The 23,713-nt window shown below is 36.2% G+C and overlaps 1 protein-coding gene across 13 annotated transcripts in view; it reads left to right on the top strand.

Annotated features, from left to right (window-relative positions):
- The window catches only part of KLF12 (Kruppel like factor 12), a 647,154-nt gene that overhangs the window by 309,229 nt on the left and 314,212 nt on the right, over nucleotides 1-23,713 (top strand). For 7 of the 13 annotated variants that reach the window (XM_037736798.1, XM_037736799.1, XM_037736800.1 and 4 more), the window contains one exon: nucleotides 20,952-21,015. The exons of the other annotated variants lie outside the window; for them this stretch is intronic. In XM_037736798.1, the coding sequence (XP_037592726.1) occupies nucleotides 20,983-21,015 (33 nt within the window). In that variant the 5' untranslated portion in view covers nucleotides 20,952-20,982. The remainder of the gene's footprint in view (nucleotides 1-20,951; nucleotides 21,016-23,713) is intronic. 13 annotated transcript variants of the gene reach the window in all.

Genomic DNA, 23,713 nt, shown 5'->3' with positions numbered 1-23,713 from the left:
AAAAAAAAAAAAAAGTAATAATAACAATGGTAACAATCATCATTTACTGAGTGTTTTCTGTATGCTGAGCACTGTGATAAGCACTCACGTTATTTCATTTAATTCTCATAGCCAGTTTATGATACAGGCACTGATTATTCATCTTTCATTTTAGAAGAAAATAGGTCTTACAAAGTTTAAGTAACATCAGTGAACCTTATGGTGCCCTGTGCTCACCAAATTTATAACCTAGTGGAGACTTCAGAAATTGCACAAAGAATTACACATACAAATTTTAAGTGTACTGAAGATTATGATGGCAGTAAATTAGATGTGAGTCTGTTTATGGTAACAGTAAGAGTTGTAGGATACTGGAAAGATGATAAGAAGAATAAACATTTTCTAGCATTGTTTTATAATTAGACATGTTTAATCTACTGTTTATATTAAATGCTACTGCATACTAATGGTATATAATTTATTATATGTAAATTACCTCTATCCAGTTATGATCATGGAAACGTGAGAAACTGTAGTAGTTACGAACACGGACTTTGGATTCACAATCCTTGGATTTGATTCCTGACTTCACCATTTGCTGTTGAACTTACCATGACAAACTCAGCCTCACAGCTTTACTTGGAAAAACATTGTTTTAAATCCTTACTAGATTCATTTCGAAATTTGGTGGTCCTGTGAGGAAAAACACATTCGAATTTGCCTTTGGTCTTTTTCCTGAAAGTTTCAATCTGCTGAACCTTAACAAAAAAAGCCATTTACAGACGGAGACCTTGGAAAGTACATACTTTTGGGCCTGCAGAAAATTTTGGAATTGAACTGTCAAGGCACTGCAAATAGAAGGTTATAATTGAAATGTCAGCAAATATAACTTTAACAATTGCAGTCGATGCTACTGGAATATTAAATATACCTGTTAAATACATTCTTTCTTTTTAGTATATAAATTTTAATATGCATTCCATATCTCTCCAGCCATATTTCCTATATCAATAGTCCCCTGTGGCAACTTTATCTTTGAATACAAACTTTGCATTTTCAATATTTGAGTAGTGATAATGGGTTTTATTCTATAAATAACAGCCTTAGTACCCTAAACACAGCCAGCATAACTTTACCATTTGCAGGAACGACTGGGCTTTATATTCTAAATGGCAGTGTTAATGTTTTATTCATTACTAGTAAACCAACGCAGGACACAGGAAGAAGAAAACTTTATTAGCATGGAATAAGCAAATCTATCACTGTGGTAGTGGGGTGCCCTCTTTCCACTGGGCTGGTATGCCTGAACTGCTGAAATACAGTGTACCCAGGCCCTTCTAGAACATCTTGACAGTACAAGTTATATTTGAATCATCAATCTAAATGGCCCTTTGCTGACAAGAACTCCAAATTATGGAAGAATCTTTTAAAATGATATTTTTCTCAGAGTCAGTTTAAAAGGTTCCTGCTCCCGGCAAGGTATGCTCCATAGCCTACTTCTCAAACTGTCTTCCTCAGAAATAGAAAATAATGGAAGGTGAGTGTTTGAAAGTAGCCCGATGTTGGCCAGGTGTGGGGGCATGTACTTGTAGTCCCAACTACTGTGAAGGCTGAGATGGGAGGATACCTTGAGCCCAGGAGTTCAAGACCAGTCTGGGTAATACAGTGAGACCTCATCTCTTAAAAAAAAAAAAGAAAAGAAAAGAAAAAGAAAGCCTAATGCAAGCAGTGAGTTTGAGTCTTTTGCTTTACTTTATGTGACTTTTGAACTACAGTCATAATACACTGTTTGTTTTAATACAAATTAACAAATAACCCTATAAGTAAAATAGATGCTTCAGTAGAGACTGCATGTTTTATTATGTGAGTTCATATTCCTCCTGACAAAGGCCCAGATCAAGGGTCTTTATAGTTTAGAATTTCTTTGCCTTCCTGGATATTTTGAATCTGAAGGTAAGAATAATACAACACATATCATGAGCTGGCTGCTATGTAGATGGTATTTTTGTGGTTTTGTTTTTGTTAGTACAGGAGTTCAAATTAATTCTGAAATTTTTAAATTAGCAACTTTTAGAAACAGAGATTCTGCATGTCACTTGAATATAACTGTAGGGCAAACTTGTCAGGAGTGGAGTAGCAGTGGTACTCTACGTAGAGTGCATTCCTGTCCCTGCCACTTTCAGCCATACTCTGTCTGGCTAGCCGCCTGTCTCAACCCTGACTCTTTTTAGCATTTCGAATTGTAGCTCCCTAAGTAAATTCATCCAGAGCTGCCCAGCTGGCTTGCTGTGGGCTGTTACAGGTATGCTAAGGCACTGATTTTCTCTGACAGTTGGAGAATTATGGGAATGAAGTTGGGAGATGCCCAGTTAGCCTTTTGGTCACTTCAGGCACAGCCTGGCATCCCCCAGGATGTCCCAAGATTAGGGATTCGGGGAATCCATTCCCGTGAGGGGCCTTTCTTGTGTTCGTACCCAGCTGTGGAAGACTGCCAACTCTTAAAGGCCTTCCACAGACATAGAAGAAAGAAATCTATGTGCTCTTTACGAGGTTGGCACTCTTTCTGATGTCAGATTTTAATTAGCTGCTTATGTTGCCTCATGAAAACTGTCCAGTTTGGCAGCGTGCTCGCTTATAACAGGCTCTATCCAAGTAGGGCAGGGATAGCTGTAGAGATCATATATTTGAAAATGCTATCTTTACATATAACTCCATGAAAAAAAAGATGAGTAATTAGATACAGTATGCGATTGTTTTTTAAGTACTGCTAGTTGTCTGTAAAGGAACTGAAGCACTGCAAAATTGGTTAAATGCACAATGATTTCATTCAACACTTTTACACGTTATGAAAATTATGAACTGTTAAGCAAATTTCTTTACTCAGAAGAACACTTAAGGAAAAACATACTAGAAGCAACAGTAAGATAACAACAGAATGAATTAAAATGTTGTCAGAGGTTTGACATTTAGGAATTTAAGAGGATGGCTTGGTCTGAGTTTCCAGATGATACTGTAACATAATATACTTGGCTGTGGTAGTTTTAATCATGTATATTGTCTGATGCATTTCCCATCAGCAATGTAGCAGGTATGTGATATAGAATAAGTTATATTTTATCAATTTAAAAACCAACCCTGTTTCAGGACACAAAACAGTGGACTCAGGAGTAGAAATCTATAAGTAGAAATTCTGGATGATGGATTTTTAGAATGATCTTTTCCTTTGTATGTTTGTTTAGTTTATTTGGATGATATTACTATGAAAAATCATGAACCAGTCTTCTATTGCCTCTCTGTAAAAGGAGAATGTGAATTAAAACATGTTCCTAGAAATCTGGTTGTATTATTAGCTATATTTCTCCTTTCTTAAATTAGCATAATTTAAGATTATAGAATACTCAGAGAGGTTCATGCAGCTTTTTTCGATCTTGTTAGATACCAGCAACTTCAAAAGCCTAGTAGTATTGATTAGTTCTGTTTTATCAATAAGAAAATAAGAAAAAATCTTATCAATAAGAAAAAATAATAACTACAAACACCTTCTACAAATGACATGTTTTAGATTCTCCAAATATGACAAAATGATATAATGTAGGCATTATTTGTGCCATTTTTGGATGTGAAAAAACTGGATTTTAGAGAAATTATGGCTATGCCATGACTTGGAAACAGAAAAGCTGGCCATTAAATGTAGGGCGTAGCATGCCACATCTCATCCAGAATCAGGAGGGGAATAGTCATTTAAGGAAACATAATTGCCTCTGAACTCTGCAATTATTGTCTGTGGTCTTACCAAAATGGGTGGGGGAGTTGCTTTCCAGTAACTTCTGAGGCCTCTGGGACTTTTGGGGTATGTGTGGGGTGGCGTTCTTGCATAATGTCTTTGAGAAAACCTGCATTAAAAGTGAAATACAGCTGGGTGTGGTGACACTCGCCTGTAATTCCAGCACTTTGGGAGGTCGAGGAGGGTGGATCACCTGAGGTCAGAAGTTTGAGACCAGCCTGGGCCAGTGGCAAAACCCAGTCTCTACCAAAAAAGTCAGCCAGGTGCGGTGGCGCATGCCTGTAATCCTAGCTTTCGGGAGGCTGAGGTAGGAGGCTTGCTGAAGCTCATGAGATGGAAGTTGCAGTGACTCTGAGATCTCACCACTGCACTCCAGCCTGGGCAATAGAGTGAGACACTGTCTCAAAATAAAAATAAAAATAAATAAAAGCAAAATACATGGGCAAACAAGATCTTCATTATACTTCGTTTTATTTAAGCTCCTTCAGTCACGGACTACCCGTGGAGAAATGCTCCCCAAATGGTAGCTAGACTCACTCTGCCAGTGGCTCCTGGTTAGAACTGGAGAATGAGAGCACCAGACTCTTCTGTGCCTGCCTGGATCCAAAAGTAAATACTGCAGTCACAATTCATGTAGAACTTCTGAGATATGGCCATATTTAACATATACATTTATTGACTACTTATAGGACCATACACACCATCAGATCAAATCATTTGCAAATATGCTGTTTCTGGAGTTCTTTAAAAACTACCATGTTTCTCTCCTTCCCTCTTGTTCTTCGACTGCTACCTACAGAACAACCAGGCTTCGCACTTCCTTCTAGCTCACATCCCAGAAGCTTCAGGGAGAGGCAAAATGGCATGAGGAAAAGATTGTGGACTTTGAGATATTTCAAAAGTGAATTCAAATCCCAGCTTTTTGGTTGGATAGCCATTGACCTTTCTTAACTTGTAAGTGGAAGTTAATATCCTTTTTTCACAAGGTTATCATGAAGATTACTTAACATACTGTGTATAAAGTACTTACCACACTGCCTGACACATAACCTGATTTATGAATTATATTTTTACTGCTGAAATACTATTGTAAGTAATATACTCCTTTAAAATTTTCAAGACAGTGACAGATACATTCCTGAGCATTCCAAGTGTCTGTGGTAAAACAGTAGGGAAACAAATCATTTACAGTCGCAGATAAACTGTTACAATGCAGTGCTTTATTGAACTGTGCTTAGAAAAGAAATCCTCTCTGCTCACCTTCAGAATTCCTCAAGGCCACAAATCCATCCTCTGCCAGCTTTGGAGAATCCTTCAGCTACTGCTGCATTCACAGGCTCAGCTAGGAAATAGTGAAAATATTTCACTCCGTGGTCTTCATTTGTAGCTCCTAAAAATCTCCGTTTCAGAGTGAATAGAAAGAGGAGTGCTGGTTACAATGGACGTAAGTTACCAATTTTATTCCTGCCTGAAGCAGGTTGGGAGCTACTGGGAATGAAAAGATTGGTTAAATTTTATGAATTCATCAATGTAGAGTTAGAACTCAAATTCTGTTAACAATATTAATTTAGCCGGGCACGGTGGCTCAAGCCTGTAATCCCAGCACTTTGGGAGGCCGAGGTGGGTGGATCACGAGGTCGAGAGATCGAGACCATCCTGGTCAACATGGTGAAACCCCGTCTCTACTAAAAATACAAAAAATTAGCTGGGCATGGTGGTGTATGCCTATAATCTCAGCTACTCAGGAGGTTGAGGCAGGAGAATTTCCTGAACCCAGGAGGCGGAGGTTGCGGTGAGCCGAGATGGTGCCATTGCACTCCAGCCTGGGTAACGAGTGAAACTTCGTCTCAAAACAAACAAACAAACAAACAAAAAAAGATAATAATAATTTATTCTAGCACTTTACAGAGGTCATGAAGACTTGTGCATTTACAAAATGTAGGATTTATAGGATCCATAACTTCATTAATGAAAGGAGACCCAAAAGATCTTCAACCCCTTAATCTCATAAATGAGGATGCTGAGACCCAGAAAGTTTAACTAACTTGACAATTGGCATATACAGAAGTTAATGGTAGTATTGTGGTGTAATTAAGGAAAAATAACCAAATTGTTTTCTCCATGTAATTTGCTGTGAATCTTCATTAGTGAATCAAATAATATTTAGTGGTCAGCCAGAAGAATTCATCATATTGCAAAGAACAACAGAAACCCCAAGCAAAATGCATTAACTTTTTTGCATTAGAAACTGCTGCTGGTATAAAGGACTTGTCAGGATAGATGGAGTACCAGATGTGTTTCCAGTTGTTTGGCCTCCTCCAAACAAGAGTGGCTCATGTACCCTCTCAATTGATTGGTCCTTGGTGATAGCTGATTTTGGAGTGACTCATGCATATACTGAACATCACTCTATAATGTGGGTAATGTGACTTAAAATTAGGAATTCATCTGATCAAAATTTCTCTTACAGGAAAGTTTTTTTTGTTTTAGTTAAATAAAATGTGTAAAAATTACATAAATCGTAAGTATGTGCCTCAGTAAGGTTCAGAATTGAACACATCCATGTAACGACCACCCAGATAAAATATTAAAACATTACCATCCCCAAAGTCTACCCTGGTATCACTTTCCAAGTGGTCATTGTCACTTTCCCAATGTAACTGCTACTTTGATTTAATATCATTTAATGTTAACTGTTTTTTAACCTTTTGAATGCACACAAACTATGTGTACTTTTGTAACTGGTTTAATTTTGTTTCACATTGTATTTTTTTTCTTAAGTACCAATTGTTCTCATTGTTGTATAGCATTTCATTATTTGAATATGCTATAACTTATTTATCCATTCTACTGTTGATGCAATTTGGATTTTTTATATTTTTGACTAATGCTCATAGTACCATAATATTCTTGTGTATAGTTACTTCAGCAAATATATGAACTCATTCTTGGTTTTAATATTGTCCATTTTATTAGCTGTCATTTGTGGTTAGTACTTTCGGTGTCTGAGGAACCTTTGCCTATCATAAGATTATGATGATATTCTTTTTTATTTTTCATAGAAACTTTATTGGTTTACCTTTCATATTATATCTATATCCATCTGGAATAGATTTTTGTGTATGATGTCAGGTGGGTATTAAAGTTCACTTTGTCTTCCTGTAAGGTATTCAGTTGACTGAGCACAGTTTATTGAAAAGGTTGTATTTTCCTGATTGCAGAAGAGTACTGATTTTCTCATAATCAGGTAACGACATTCATCATTATGTGAGTTTATAGATCAGCTTATCTGGACTTGTATATCAGTTCCAAAACGTCCTAATCATACGAGCTTATAATAGGTCTCAGTATGTGAGAATGTAAGTCCTCCAGTGTTCTTTTACTTTAATAGCCTTGGCTATTCTTGGTTCCTCACATTCATATTTTAAATTTAGAATCAGTTTTTCAGCATGTGTGCATTTTGATTGGATTTGTATTGAAACTACAGATACTGGGATTTTGATTGTGTTTGTATTGATTCTACAGATCAATTTGAGAAGAATTTACATTTTAATATGGGATTTTCCTACCTACGAACATGGTATATCCCTCCATTTACTTAGAACTTCTTAAATTCTCTCGAGTGTTTTGTTTTTTCAGTGTAGATGTTTTGAATGTCTTTTACGTTTATTTTTAGGTATTTATTTAATGCCATTTTTTGTTTGTTTTTAAATATCCAGGTATAAATGTTTTTTTTGTTCTGGTATATTGTTCTTGTATATCTGTGTACAAAAATCAGTGATGATACCAAATTCATGTTAATTCTAATATTGTCCATCAGATCTTCATATTTTCTGCTGCAGAATTGTGTTTTCCATGAATAATAACAATTTGTTTTAAAATAATCTTTATACCTAGGCTTTATGGTACTTGCTAGAACCCCCGGCATTAGCTGTATTGCAGTGAAGAAAAACATCCTTGTCTTTTTCTGATTTCAATGGGGAAAGTTTTCAGTATTTCACCACAAAATGTGATGCTTATGGTAGATTTTTAAAGGCACTTCAATTTGTAGATTCTAAGATTAATTTAAAAAAAAAAAAAAGATGGCTGTGTTGATTTTATCCAATACTTGTTTGTGTCCATGTGAGGAGATGATAATGCAGGCAGAGATGAAGCCCCTCCCAGAGGAAGAGGAGGAAACCCTTTCCTCTTCAGAAGGGCTATGCAAGTCAATGGAAATTGAGACGTACTGGAAAAAAAAAAATCTAAATTCTTGAGACTGGAATTATCATGATGAAATATCTGAAACATTAGCCATATGTTTGTCATGTGCATTGGAAAGAGCAGAAACTAGAGATGAACAAGTCGTTCAGACTTGTTAAATGAGGGCCTAAAGGAGATGAGGTGGCAAAGGAAAATTGCAAAAGTAAATCTGAAGAGCTTTTGGAAAGAGGGTGGATTTTTGTTACACAGCGGTAGAAAAGGATGTTAACATTGACTCAAAGATAATGTTGAAGCAATTGGATGTTGATAACTTCTGACTCAAATGGGAAAGCAGGAAAAATATTTTTATTGAGGGAAAAATAATGGCTTCAGTTTTGGGTTCTTGGAAATGCTACTGTCTCCGATGGTAAACCATTTTGTATAGGGGAGCAGTCTTGGCTGTAAATCTCCATGGCTTTTGTAATTCCAGGCATATGATAAGATGATAAATGTATTTTGATTTGTTCAGTGGTATCTGTGTGTACAAAAAGTAGAGATTTAGGTGGGAAATTATGCCCAAAGATGTTCATTTGGGAATTACCTGTGGAGATGATAATTGAGACTCGTAATAGTTGAACTTCCTAAGAGATCAAACATAGAGAGAATTACCACGTCTAAGGTTAGGGTGACTCTTGGAAGATACATCTGTAGGGAGGAAGAATCTTCAAAAGACATCTGATGTCAGTGGTTAGAGAGAACAGAGATAAGAATCAGAGAAGTCACTGAAATATGGAGGAGTTTTCCAGGTGCAGGTTATCTATCATGCCAAATAGACATCAGCAATCAAAGAGACCATAGCGGGGAGGGTAGACAAAATAGTTAATAGGTTGTGATTACATGTCTGAGGAATGACAGAAATGTTCTGCAACTACATGAAGCAGTAGAACTAGCCAAAAGTAAAGTGTTGTATAGTAAACATCTGATTATTTTTAAGGCAGGAGAGATGACTTCTATGCTGGCGAGGAGTACAGAATGAGAACCCCGATGTGGTGAAGGGAAGGAAAATGCACTGAGCCAGATCAAAAGCCTTTAAAAGGAATACTTGAAGTAGTAGTATATAGTATAAAGCATTTTATTTAGCTGAAGACTGAAGCATGCTGGAATTTGAAGCTTATGAATAAATACAAAAACACCATTATAGAGGTTAGCAACCAGCAACCTTGTGTGATAAAGGAAATTTGTATGCTTTGGACAAAGATTGCCATCTACAAAGATCTCCAAATAGTATGTTCCATGCCCTTTGTGTGGCTCTTAGATGCTGATTGGCTGCTCTTTTCATGTTAAAGTTGAATGGACAGAGTTGTGTGTATACATTGTAGCTCTATTCCCCATTTCTAGTAAGTTGTCATCTACTTTTCCTGAACTGAAATGCAGTTATTTTCATCTTCTGTACCCTGGTTCCATGGAGAGATGAACTGTATCAAACCACATACCTGGTGCCTACTGTTGCCAGATTTATTGGTGCTTCCCCAAAATGCAGCATACCACTGCCAACCTCTTTAAATTTTGAAATATATGTTACACGATGTCTTTTTCACCTTTAAATCCCCACTGATAGGGATATTTACTTATGTATAATTGTATAAATGAGAGAATTAGTGCATATGATTATAGAGATTGTATATTTCCTTTATATTTCTTTATTTATTCCTGTATATTTCAATACATTTTAGGAAATTAACTATTTGAAAGCATTTAAGTTTATTTGCTTAGCTTTTAAAATGAGATGTAAGCTCTTTATTATTTGGTTACCTTATTGAGATTGTTTAATATTATGTTTATAGCAGTACCTTCAGAATCAGCAAATAATCTAATGTTGTTTCCCTCAACTCAGATTATTTAAATCTAAATATTTTGCCAAAACTGTGCATAAATTACTTTTTCAAATTATGTAATTTATAGCTGCTTGGGGTAACAGCCTCAAGCACAAATTAGAAATACTTTTTTGAAATGTGTTTTCAGAGTTGACTGTTTTATTTTAAAGACATGCTTAAAGAATGTAGTTTATTTGCGAAGTGAAAAGTTAAATTCCTTTTCTCGTCTGTGCACAGGTTTGGATGTCACTGATGAGGAAAGGGGAAGGAGAATTTTCATTCATTAATCCTAAATTTCATGTAGGAGACTTTACACAAATTTTAAAATCTTTGTAAATCTCTAAAACCTTAAATGATTTACAGAAAGGATTAATTTCTAATTAATAGAGAAACTTAAAATACTGGCTTTATCATAATATTGGGCACAATTTCAGATAATCTCAGATTTGGAATATGTTTTTCTTTTCCTTTATTGGAAAAGCATCTGAAATACCTTATTTTAATCTGGCTTGAGAGGAAAACACCAAAACTCTCTTGTTGCAGTTGGCTTTCTGTGTATTTTCCACAAATAAAGATACCACACTGTTGTGTATTACATGATGAAGTTATACCAAGATTGTTTATAAGAATCATCATTTAAGTAATAATGATTAAGTTAAAATCATGAAGACTGGAGCCAAACTGCAGGTTTGAAAATTCTGCCTTTGTCACTCGCTAGGCAAGTTACTTCTCTGTGTTTCCACATCTGTAAAATGAGAATAATGATTCCACTTGCTTCACAAGGTTGTGAAGATTACTGTCAGTTAATAGACAATAGAGTAGTTAGAACAGTTGCTCGCACATAGTAAATTCATATTAAATATTTGCTGCTGCCAGAACTGCTGTCACCACTGCTACTTTTACTACTGGGATTTGATACCATTCCACTCCGAACAATTTTAATTCAGTTCTTTGGCTAGTGGCTTTCCTTCTCTGTATCTTCCAAGATGTGTTTAGTCACCTTTGGGAATAAAGTTAGAGAACTGAAAGGATTCTTTAAAAAAAAGCAAATGTTTTCTGCATGATACTATATTTAAATTAAAACATAAAAGTACCTTCCCCATGCTTGGAGAGATACGTGTGAGATACATGTGAGCACTTAACCTGCTTACTCCCAATAATTATTTGATCATGTCATTTCACTTGTGAACATATTAGTTTTGTGTGTCTCCAAATAGGTTTGTAAGCCTGCAGTGGGGCACTTTTTGTTTTGAGATTACTTTTCAAAATACCACTGACATTCCTTGACTGCTACACTATTTTTCAAAATCATTTATTTTTTTGGAGTATTTCTGAAACTTACATAACTTCAGGATTTTATCTCCTGTCCGTTTTTCAGCAAAGCTTAGCCATGTATGTGTACACGTGTGGATACTATCTGTAAGCATATTTTCAGTGATTCATATTTGTATAAATACTGTGCATTATTTGATCTTTGGTGGCAAGCAATGTCAGAAATATCAAGAATCATGTGGGACATGACATAATTCTTACTCATTTTTTCATAGATTTCTTGAAATTATATTTTGGTGGTCCTGATGTAGCATACCTAATGTAAATCCCTTTGCCTCGTAAGACAAATGTACACCTGAGACACAAGAAGTTAGACTTACAGAATTGCTTGTATTGTTTCCTTGAAATGAATCTCTCTTCCATACCACGGGCTTATTTTCTACATTAGAGTCCCTCTTTCAGTTGGATAGGCTGATATGTTAACTCATGGGATATTCACTCTAATATTCACATATATTCTTATAAGTTATGCATATTTTCACATTTGTGTATGATTATTCTCAAATTCAGACTTAAATCGACTACCCAGTACACCTCCCTTCCCTGAAATGTCTTGTCTTCCCCATTTTTCAAGGCTCAGCTTTGTGTCCGTGCTTCTGTGAAGCTTCTCTGATTTCCTTCCACTTGCCACTGTACTCTGTTCTTTCACCAGAGCTCCTGTGATGTTACTAAGGATGGTCTCTTGATCTGAATTACAGAATATTAACTTTAATCACACTTATTTTCACTGTAAAATGTGGACATCGGTCCAACTTAACCTGGAATGACTGTGGTTTTTCCATGAATTCAATTAAATAATAAATATAAAAGTACCTAGTCAGTGTAAACTATATATTAAAACATTGAAGAGATGGTAGATATTAGTGTTACACTTATGTCACTTACCCATATTCGGCCTACTTTTGTTGATCGTGAGCTTCTGTGTGTCCATGGAATATTATTCCATGGAATATTATTATTGATGTTCTCAGTTCTTGCATATGGGTGATTCATGTGTGATTTGATAACAGAATGTGTTTTCCATGTAATATGCATCACTATTATAAATCAGTGATTTTCATTACCTTCTAGGAATTGTTGGAATAAGGTTGAGTTAATCTTCAGTTTTAGTATTTTTCCATTTTGAAATGAGTTGTTTTTGGTTCTTATAAGAATCAGACCAGGTACAGTGGCTCATGCCTGTAATCCCAGCACTTTGGGAAGCTGAGGCAAGAATGTCACTTGAGGCCAGGAATTTGAGAACAACCTGGGCAACATGGCAAAACTCTGTCTCTACAAAAAATTAGCTGAATGTGCTGGCATGAGCCTGTACTCCCAGCTACTCAGGAGGCTGAGGCAGGAGGATCACCTGTCTGGGGCGGTCGAGGCTGCATTGAGCCATGATCATGCCATTGTACTGTAGCCTGGATGACAGAGTGAGATCCTGTCTCAAAAAAATAAAAATAAAAACAAAAAAGGAAATAAGAAAATAATTTGTCATTTTCAACAAATATTATTTTTATTTTCTGAGATTATGTAGTAATGAGAGAAGCATATGGTTAAGCAATCCATTTGACAGTCTACTGATTTGCTCGTTGAGAAATACTAATTGATTATGTATTATGACAGCTAGCTATGTGTTGAGGATGAGATTCTGACATACATAGAGCAAAAACGATATCTAAATACACAAACTTGGAATGATGAATTCAGCCAGTCAAAGCTGTCATTCAGAAAGGCCCTCGGCAGCCTGTAAGATAATCATTAAAAATATCAAAGTGTCTTGTTCCTGGATCACTATGTCAAAATGTCAGTAAAACAAATCTATTCAGTCCTTTGATTGAGCTTTCAAATTATATTATAAAAATCTACCTTTGTTAAAATTCCTTGGGCCAAGATGTACGAAGAGATTGAACATAAAGTTTCCTAAAATACTTTGTCTTTTAATATTTTCTAATTATTGCAAAATATTTTGAGAATGCAAATTTCATTTAAATGTCAACCATAATTAAACATGTACCATTTGTTTTTCTACTCAAGTTTCACAGTTTGATGGAATGTTTTCCCCACAATTTAATAAATATTTGTTTTATTTCACATGAATTAATTCAAAAGTGTGGATAAGAGCAACATATTTTAATAAACTATTATTGTGATGGACTAGAAAATAAATGTATTCACTAAGCAAACTGTTTGCTATGCATTTGAATAGGATTTATCTTGCTTAGCATTGGCAGCTTATGCATACAGGCAACAATTAATAGGAAAGCCAAACATATATACTGCATACTGAGCAAAGCAACTTATTTTTTCTTGATTATGTCATAGATCTCTAGTATCTAAAATTTTTAAACTGTTTACCCCATGATGTCCTCTAGCTAGCTGTGTTCAAACAACACAAAATGAAGGGAAGTAGTAGAGAAATTCTTAGGCTGTGTGAACTATGCATTTGTACTTGGTACCAAATATGCGTGGGATTTCATTTTCAGTTGCTTTCAAAATTTTTAATTTCGCATTCTATGTATAAATCACACAGCTACATTTTACATATAGTGCTGTGAAATAAACTGGAGATTACTGCCTAAATGGGCACCCTATTCTTCCCTTCCTACCACCAACCTCTCAAAACCCGAAAGATTTTAACATCGTCAACATGATGGTTAAAAATGCATCCTGATAGACAGGATTAAGAGAAGGATGTGAGTGTTCTTCATCTGGCAGTGCAAATGTGTGTGTGGCCAAGTTACTTTTGGCAGAATGCACCACTACATGTGGTAGTACTTATGGCACTTACATGCACATCCAAATGGCAAATGTTTATATTTTGTTACAATTTACATCACGTAAATTAGACATACAAAGACAAAATTTAATCATCTTGTCAATCCTTTGCAGTACAAATCAGATTTTTGACTATGCAGTCCTGATAAAATGGCAATTACACTTGAATCTGAGTGTAGCATAAATTACTTTTCAACTTGTTATATTGAGTACAATATATGTAAAAGAAATGCTTAATTCATTTGCTATGGTTACTTTCATTTAAAGGCTTATTTGTTCTGTGGGTGCATAGAATGATAGGGTGTAATGGAATGGAAGCTGAAAACAGATTAAAAGAGTAATTTCCATGTCAGTGTGCTTCTGCTTTACCTTCTCCCTCTGAAAATGGCTGTTTATTCAGTGATTTTTGTTGTTAAGTCAATGCTCAAGCTTTGAGGCGTACCTTACTCCAAGTGGGACCTTAGTTCTTAAATTTTAATTTCTGTAGTAGTATCTGCTGTTTTAAATAGTGAAGAATCCTTGCGTGGAAGCAGAATTTCAGGGAAATATAAAACTGGACATGGGGAACTGTTTTATAAATGAAGTATTTTAAATCAACGTACACAATGAACAGAATTCCAAGGGATCTTTATTGAATATGGCTTACTACTGACCTTTGAAATTCCTTTCTCATATTTCTACTGGCTATTGCATCTTTGAATTTTCTTAATGGAGGAATTATGAACACTATACTGTGAGACCCTAGGGTGGAGATTCCATTTCCTGTGGATCCCAGGACTTTCCTGTAAGAAACATGCAAGTATGGTTGAAGGTGATACTGAGGAAGTATAACTTTGTATCACATATGTCATAGCTTTCCCTAGTTTGCAGGAAAGCTGAAGTGGAAAAGGAATTGGGCACTTGGTTACAAATGTAGGGAGTAGAAATAGGAGTGACATTTCTTTAATATCCAATATGTACCAGACATTTTGGTATATACATTCCCTTTATAAATATTCGTAGCTTTAAAAAAAAAAAAAAAAGGTGGAGGGAGAGTTTGATATCAGTTTAATAAGAGACAAGGGGCACATGTAAAATGGAAACAACTTGCCCCAGGTCACATTACCCCCAACTGTTAAGGCTAACATTCCTTCGTCTGGCTTTTAAAGCTGGAGCTTTTACACAATGGCATCACAGCCTTTCTCACATGGAGTGGAATATGCCATTTGTTCATGTGAATCCTGACCTGCTGGATACAATGGAGTTTCTGAAACTTCTGTATTGTCACCTGGGTTTCCTGATGAGTCAAAGGAGAGAAGGTGGAACTTTATGCCTGGGTTTTTGTCTGGAGGAAGGGATATATGCTATAAAATAGGTGTGTCATTATAAAATATTTCCACGAAATCTTACTTGGAAGTTTTTTGTGCTTTCTTTTTTTAACTTAGGAGATCTTTACTATGATGGCCTTGTGTTACTAAATTTAGTGAGCATTGGATTACTTATAGGAGAATAATGCCTTCTTTATGGACTCCATCTACCCTAATTGAAATGATGTCTATTATCACCTTTTAATGTTTAATTATGAATTGTGAAAGTTAAATGTGTTTCATATGTAGACTTTACTTAGAAAATGTGTACCTGAAATGGAAAGTAAAGTACTATTCTCTCTTATCATGAGAGGCATCTCTATTCCTATAGCCAAGATTTGCTAGCTGTGGCCTGTTTTAAAAAAACTCTAGTTTGTTTATCTTTAAAGAGTTATGTGTGTCCAGTGGAAATTCATGTGCCTCTTCTTGGTAGTAAGATGTGTCATGCTGTACAAGTTCAGAAGAGATACAGTAGGTGTCACCTGTCACCTAGCAACAAGCATTCTGCTTTGTATCTTTAGCTACTTTTCATTTTTAGTCAAAATAGCTATGAAAACGTAGCACTTAGATTTGCATTTATCTCCAGAAATATTTAGATTAACCTTCAAATATTTTTAGTTCCCAAGATAACTCACTGTGACAGATGAAACAGAAATAACTTGAAGTAGAAAAAAAGCAACTTACGTGGTAGAAACCTTGATGCACTGAGTAAGGCAAGCCTGGACCTGTTACACAACATCACAGACTGACATGCACAAAGCCTGCCTGTTGAGTTCCCTAGGTTGCTTTAAAAATTATGGTAACTGAATTAAATATGTATATAAACCTTTATTAGTTGATTTTTAAAATCAGTGGTGGAAAATACAGGATGATAACTAATGAAGCAGTGATTTGTCAACCTGAATCTAGAAGACAGAATTCCAAATAGGATTGCTATACCAACACCACCATTCAATTTGCTCAAAACAGAGCAACTAAATTACCTTTGAGCAGAGAGTAGAATCCCTGACTAGTTGGATGTCTAGTGTGCGTCTCTGTCTCTATTTAAAGATACATAAAGGGATTCTCAGAGGATCTAGCACCAAGTATACTTATGGGTCCTGAGTATTTAAAATGTATTAAACACTAACCTTTAAAGACTGAGAACATAACAGATCATTTAAGATGTGATGAAGAGCAAGCAATCTGGTACTGTAGTATAATATAATGCCTGTACTCTGAGGTAATTATTACAGAGTAACTGCTTATTTATTAAAGTAGATAGCATTCACTTTCATTATGGCCAAGGTCACTTCTGTTGTCCAGGGTGTGCTGTCTTGAATTATAAAGGAACTCAAGTGTTCGTATGTGGAAATTTCAAGACAGAAAAAGACAAAGTGAATAATTTAACAATCATTGTCTATTGCTTGCAGCTACTAAAGAGAAACAAGTGTAACTGGAATTTCTCCAGTCTCTCCTCTAAAACCATGAGTATTTATCCATGGTTCCAGGCAGCAATATTTTGGTTTAAAAGTAAACCTAAAATACTTTCAAAAGTATAGTATTTTATGCCTTGTCATTTTTCAGGTTTGTCACTTTGAAATAAGCAGCCAATCCTTTGCTTTTCTTCACCTAATGACAGTTGAGAAACATTTTTGAAGCCAGGAAAATGAGGACCAAAACCACACATGATGAGCATTTTGACGAGGCCACTGGCCTTTACAACTTCTGTGCTTTGGGGAGATTTACTGGATAATTTCAGAAACCTATTTGGCAGAGCTAAGTAAATTTAATTCGGAAATTGATGAGCTATTAACTGTTACTGGAAATGTGCCATTTTCCTATTTTATTATCATGGCTTGTTTTTGATAGGGATTTGAGGGGAAAAACCAAAGGCCCCTTAGCATGAATAAAATTAGATATGCATCTGTTCTATCGTGTGGCCTCCATTTAGATAAATCTTTTTTTATTTCCTATTCAATACCTAGGCTGTTGATTAAAGAGTGGTAATTCTTACATGTTTGACATTTAACATTTTACAGATTGCCGTATAAACATTACTGCAATTAGAGTAGACAAGGTAGATAAAGCAGGTATTATTATTATCCTTGCTTCTTAGAGAAGAAAACTGGGCATCAAAGAGGTTGAATGAGTTGCTGAAGTTCACACAGCCAGAAGATGATAGAGGTGAGACTGGGGACAGCAGGTCTTCTCAACTCTAATCTGTGTCCTCATCTCTAACCTTCATTTGTGCTGCTTTTAAAGCACGGGTAGGGGGGATCTAAACGGCAAAAGATGAATCTTGAACCTTGTTTAGGAGCCTGAATTGGATGGAAAGCAAAAACTTGTTTTGTAACAGGCTCTCCCCTGCTTTAAAGCATACAGAATTACACATATAAATTGTAGAAGGTTGCAGACATAGGTGGTATGGCAAACCACAAAGAGCCATGCAGTAAGTTTTGGGACTAAGGCAGGGGTTTCATAAGAATCTTGACATTTTCTAACTTGTTACCTTGGTTATAAAATTTACCTCTGATCAGTTTCATCATCCTTGTTAAGTGGATCTTAAAATAGTTCATATGCTCAACTCACAGAACTGCTTTATTTTTTTCTTTTAAAATTTGAGATAGGGTCTCACTCTGTCATCCAGGCTGGAGTGTAGTGATATGATCTCAGCTCACTGCAGCCTCAACTTCCTGAGCTCAGGTTATCCTCCCACCTCAGCCTCCGAGCAGCTGGAACAGTAGGTATGCGCCACCATGCTTGACTAATTTTTGTGTTTTTAGTAGAAACTGGGTTTACCATGTTGCCCAGGCCTTTTTTTTGTTTTGTTTTGTTTCGTTTTTTGAGTTAAAGTCTCGCTCTGTCTCCAGGCACCAGGCTGGAGTGCAGTGGTGTGAGCTTGGCTCACTGAAACCTCTGCCTCCCTGGTTCAAGCAATGCTTCTGCCTCAGCCTCCCAAGTAGCTGGGACTACAGGCACACACCACCAGCCAGCTAATTTATTTATTTATTTATTTTACTAGAGACGGGGTTTCACCGTGTTGGCCAGGATGCTCTTGATCTCTTGAACTCATGATCCACCCGCCTCGGCCTCCCAAAGTGCTGGGATTACAGGCGTGAGCCACCGCACCTGACCCAGGGTGGTCTTGAACTCCTGGGCTCAAGCGATTTGCCTCCCTTGACCCCCCAGAGTGCTGGGATTACAGACATGAGCCACAACCCCCCCCCAGCCCAGACTGCTTTCAAAAAAAAGTAATAACATTGGCCAGGTGAGGTGGCTCACACCTGTAATCCAAGTACTTTGGGAGGCTGAGGCGGATGGATCATGAAGCCAGGAACTCAAGACCATCCTAGCTAACAGGGTAAAACCCTGTTTCTACTAAAAATACAAAAATTTAGCCAGGCATGGTGGCACGCGCCTGTAGTCCTAGCTACTCGAAAGGCTGAGGCAGAGGAATCGCTCGAACCTGGGAGTAAGAGGTTGCAGTGAGCCAAGATAATGCCACTGCATTGCAGCCTAGGCATCACAGTGAGACTCCATCTCAAAAAAAAAAAAAAAAAAAGTGGTTACAATGGAATATTTTGTCAATCCCCACATGCTGTAAACATATATGATATGTATAGTTATATATAGTTCACATAATTTAATGTTTATTTTAGTTTGTAGACTGATTGTATCTAAAAATACAAATTATATAACTAAGGGTTAAGTTACTTGGGTAAGAATTATCTGCATAATTGATGCGGAAGAAGTTTGCTTTATTTGCTTTTTCTTCCATTCCTCATCATTAACTTTACTCATTTAACAAACATTTACTGGTCTCCTAAAATTTGTTGGGCTCTCTGCTGTGTGTATTGGGAAACAAAGGTGAGAATGGCGCAACATGTCTTCTTCTGGTGGGAGTATAAGTTGGTACAGCTAAGTACAATAGTATAGGATGAGGTTACCTGGGTGAGTGGTGGTTATAGTTTGCAGTGGCCTCTGCTTGCCAGACCCTGCCCTCTTTCTGATTTGGAGTCTCTCTGTGTCTGCTCTGAGGGGCCATCCTTTCTAGTTGCATAAAAGCATCATTCAGGCTAGCAGAGACGCTGGTGCACACCAAATTTACATGGAAGGGCGTTTATGTGTGATTTGTAATAAAAATCACAAATTATAAGGCAAAAGTTAACAAGTAAATAATGATAGATTCCTTCAGTGCAGTATTACAAATTTTTGGATTAAGCCTATGAGAAAATGCCTATGGCACATTAAATGAAAAGAATTACAGGACTGCTCTGAAAAATAATGAGCCAGGTTTGATGTACCTTGAACATTCTGCTAAGAAGTTGGAACTGATTGGATTAAATATATTTTGAAGACTAGAAAGGACAAAACATGTTTGAGAACACTGTGTCTTAGGTGACTTTTTAAAAGTATTTCAAAGGATACCATGTTATGGTTTAATTATGTTAAATAGAAGAATTATACTTTGAATTTCAGTAGAATGTTTTTAGTCTGCCACTGTAATATTAAAATATTGCATTGCCTTTTTAGTAGCATGCCTGGTAAAAGCTCTAGTGCGTATTAGGAGATGTGTTTTGAGACATTGTTATAGCCAGAGAGACATATATATTTAAAAGTAGAATAAAATTAAAGGCCAGTTTCCTTCACTGGTTAAGCCCATGGAGCTCGTGAATGCTGCTGCATTTCCTTTAAGGCCTTTATAAGTGAGTGAGTTCTTTTCAAATGTATGGAAACATACACAGGAAACCAGGCCCAGTGCTACAGCCCATAGACATTGGCACAGAATGGGCGCTGCTGAGAACTCCAGGGCGTGTCCCCTCTTGAGTGTAATTCCAAATGAAAAATAAAGTCAACTGTGCCTAATAAGCTGGCTCAACTGAATGCCAAAGAAAATTTGCCTCATGAAATGGAAATTCTGAAGCAAGTAACATAATGCTGAGAGAGAATAAATAGGAAGACTTGTAAGATATATCCAAAGAGGGCAAATGGTCTGTTATAATCAGAACTCCCCAATTCAATAATGTGTAATGATTTGGTGAGATCCAGATGGTCCTGGAGATTTCGGACCTTTTAGAAACCAGATAAGTATTTAATTTATATTTAATTTTTAAAAGAAGGGATATAGATTAATTTAGATCAATTTTGTTAAAGTTAGTTGGATATTGGCTGACAAGGAGCCACCAAATTTATTTGTATTCATTCTTCTGCACTTTTGTAACAACTGTAAAGATATTACCATTTCCCCAATAAAACAGCATTATTTTAAATCTCTTCATTGCTAAGAAAAATGAAGCCAAGTATTCCAATTTGAGTATTTCGAGCTTCTCTTTTATAGAGTAAATTTACTTATAAACCTTTTTTTTTTTTTTTTTTTTTTTTTTTGCCATTTTCTCCACAGTTGTCTTTCTCTGTTGCATCCCTCTTTATTCCCCTCCTCCCTTCCTCTTTCATCTTTGCCTAGGTCTTCATTATCTTGTGCCCAGGATCTTGTCCTAGTGTCATAGCTGGTATTTTTTCCTCTACTGCATTTTGCCCTTTCATGGCTGCTGAAGAGCAAGCCAACAACATGTAACTGAAGAAAAGTTATGCCTCAGCTCTACTGATCATGAGCTTAAGGAACTGTAGAATCAAGGTGTATTTTTCCCCTTAAGGGAGGAATAACATCAACTTGCATAACTTTCATCATTTGTCTTTGTGTTTTTCTTGCAGGATCAATGTGACTCTAAGAACAAATGGATGAATGAATATCCATATGAAGAGAAAAACAATAAAGGTTGGTTAGTCAGATGTTAAAATTGCATTGAAAATATTGCTGTTTTGAGCATGACTTTTGGGCAGTTTATTCTCATTAGAGTATTTCCTTGTCTGAATATGAGACAGAGGCCTGTACTTATATGTGCATATCTATCGGTAAAATGTAATTTTTCTTTTTAGCTTCTTAAAAAGATTATATGGAAGCAACTCCCCATTTTTGTCTGCAAGTCTAGCTATTATTCTTTTCCAGAACTTAAGCTGGTATTTTAAGAATCAGCTTTCAGATGAATATTAAAAAATGGAAAACCGCTTGATGCAACTGATCACTGGTACAAAAGAAGAAGCCAGATTTTGTTTAATATACATCAGTTTTCTACAAACATACTTCTAATACCAGTGCCATATGGTGCATGATTGCTGTCAAATGCAGTCCTCTGCCCCTGAAGTCTCTGCTTTCCTCATAGAAGTAGGATCATCATGGAAAACTTTAATATTTGGTTTCCTACAAATACAGTATGAATTAAAGTGGGTGGGAGCTGTGAATTTCAACAGTCATCAAATAAGGTAAGGGCATTACCTTATTTGTGGTAGTTACTTGAGATTTTCTTGTAGTTCCTACTGGTTATAATGTAAAAATAATAGGGGAGGGACAGCAGGGGAAGGGGAGTTGGGGAGAGATAGCATGGTGAGAAGTGCTAGATGTTGGTGATGGGGAGGAAGGCAGCAAATCACACTGCCACGTGTGTGCCTATGCAGCAATCTTGTATGTTCTTCACATGTACCTCAAAACCTAAAATGCAATAAAATTTTTAAAAAAATACAAAAAAAAATAATAATACGTGACACTAAGAGAATTACAATATGGTAAACCAGCTCTATTTTATAAATAGCGTTTTACACTGAACACATCTTACACAGAGACATGTGCCTCATAATTCCTCTTGTAGCTGCTGAGCAATACAATTTTGTATTTTCCTTCCCATGTTACTCTTGCTGCTTCCAAATCAATGCACATCTTGCCATGTCTTTTTTCTGCCAGCCTACCTTCACAGTTACAAGTGATTTTCAAGGTTGTATCTTTTGCTTAAAATTGTCTTCTTCCATCCTCATTGGTAAATTTGTTCCTTTCTGGTATTTGTAAAGTGTTTTGACCTGTGGAGGGATATTGATTAAGATACAGTTCAAGGGAGACTTCTGCAGGTGTCAGTAATGTTCTTTTTCATGACCCCAGTGTTGCCTGTGTGGGTGCATTCACTCTGTGAGGATTAACTATACTGTGGACTTATTTGTATGTGGATCACTGGTGTGTTGGTAAAGTGATTCTCTGGGAGGAGGAGGGGAGAGGAGAGGCCTGATTATAGTGTTTGTCAATTCCTGTGGTGTAATTATTCCCACTATGGCTGGTTTAGATGCTTACGAACTGGCTTGCAGGATTCCTTAAAATTCAAAAATTGGCTCTTATGAGCTGGGGATGAGCTAGCTCCAGCACACCACTGATAATTCCATTTATACAGTAAAGTTAAACATTTTATGTATTCCTTAACACTAGAGTGGCAAAGTTAGTAAATTTAAATTTTCTTGCCTCTTTATATAAACATGGAAATGTTCTTATCATGCAAAATGTATTTATCCCTTTCCTTTATAAATGATGTTGAGATAGTATTTCTTTATGTTTTTGTTCAATTGTCATTAAGTTTTTATGCTTGACAAGATTAGTGTTATAATGTTAGCTTTGTAAGTTTATAAATTTTGGCAGTGTCATTATTCTGTAACTAATTTTTATTATGACAACTGAAGATGATAGCAAAAAGAATCATTGTGTTACTAGTTACTCTGAGGATAAACCCTGAAAATATTATGATCGACTGTAATATATGTGATTCATTCTGAACGATTGCGCCTTATAGCTCATAATTCATGAGTTCAAAATCTTTAAGGAGAAAGGAGCAGTGAGTATTTCATTTAATGTGTTTGTCCCATTGAGACAGAGTCTTGCTCTGTGTCACCCAGTTTGGAGTGCAGTGGCACAATCTTGGCTCACTGCAACCTCCACCTTCGAGGTTCAAATGATTTTCCTGCCTCAGCCTTCCAAGTAGCTGGATTACAGGTACATGCCATGATGCTCAGCTAATTTTTTGTATTTTTGTTAAAGACGAGGTTTCACCATGTTGGCCAGGCTGCTCTTAAACCCCTAACCTCAAGTGATCTTCTCACCTTGGCCTCCCAGTGGGCTGGGATGACAGGCTTGAGCCACTGTGCCCAGCCTCACTGCTGTGTTTTTAAAAATAATTTTTCAAACATTTTATCTGTCATAGATGCCTTTGAACAGAAGATACATTGATACTTGCTTTTAAGTCTGCTTGAATCAGATGCTGTCAGTTTTAACAAAGTCTGATTCAGGGAAAAAATTGCGGAGTTTGAAAATTCATCTTTATATTTCAAATACTTTGACAAAGTCAGTATTAAGACGAAGTTTTAAAAATGTCAGTGGAAGCTATATTGCCATAGTATACATAATTGAAAAGGGATTTGAATATGGCTTTGAAAACTGTTTTGTACATTTCCAGTTTGCTAGTTGTGACAAAATCCTGCCAAGAGCCACGGAATATCATGCTGTGCCTTTCTGCTTAGGTTCTAAAATTTAAATAGACTACTTGGGTTTCACAAAATTTCTATTGTGTCCATACTGAGAGTTTTACTTTCAGGAGCAGTCTTCA

The sequence above is a fragment of the Cebus imitator genome, unplaced genomic scaffold (genome assembly GCF_001604975.1).
Source record: "Cebus imitator isolate Cc_AM_T3 unplaced genomic scaffold, Cebus_imitator-1.0 Scaffold29, whole genome shotgun sequence".
Taxonomy (NCBI): Eukaryota; Metazoa; Chordata; class Mammalia; order Primates; family Cebidae; genus Cebus; species Cebus imitator.
The sequence above is the reverse complement of the archived record's forward strand: the minus strand, read 5'-3'. Positions and strand labels throughout refer to the sequence as shown.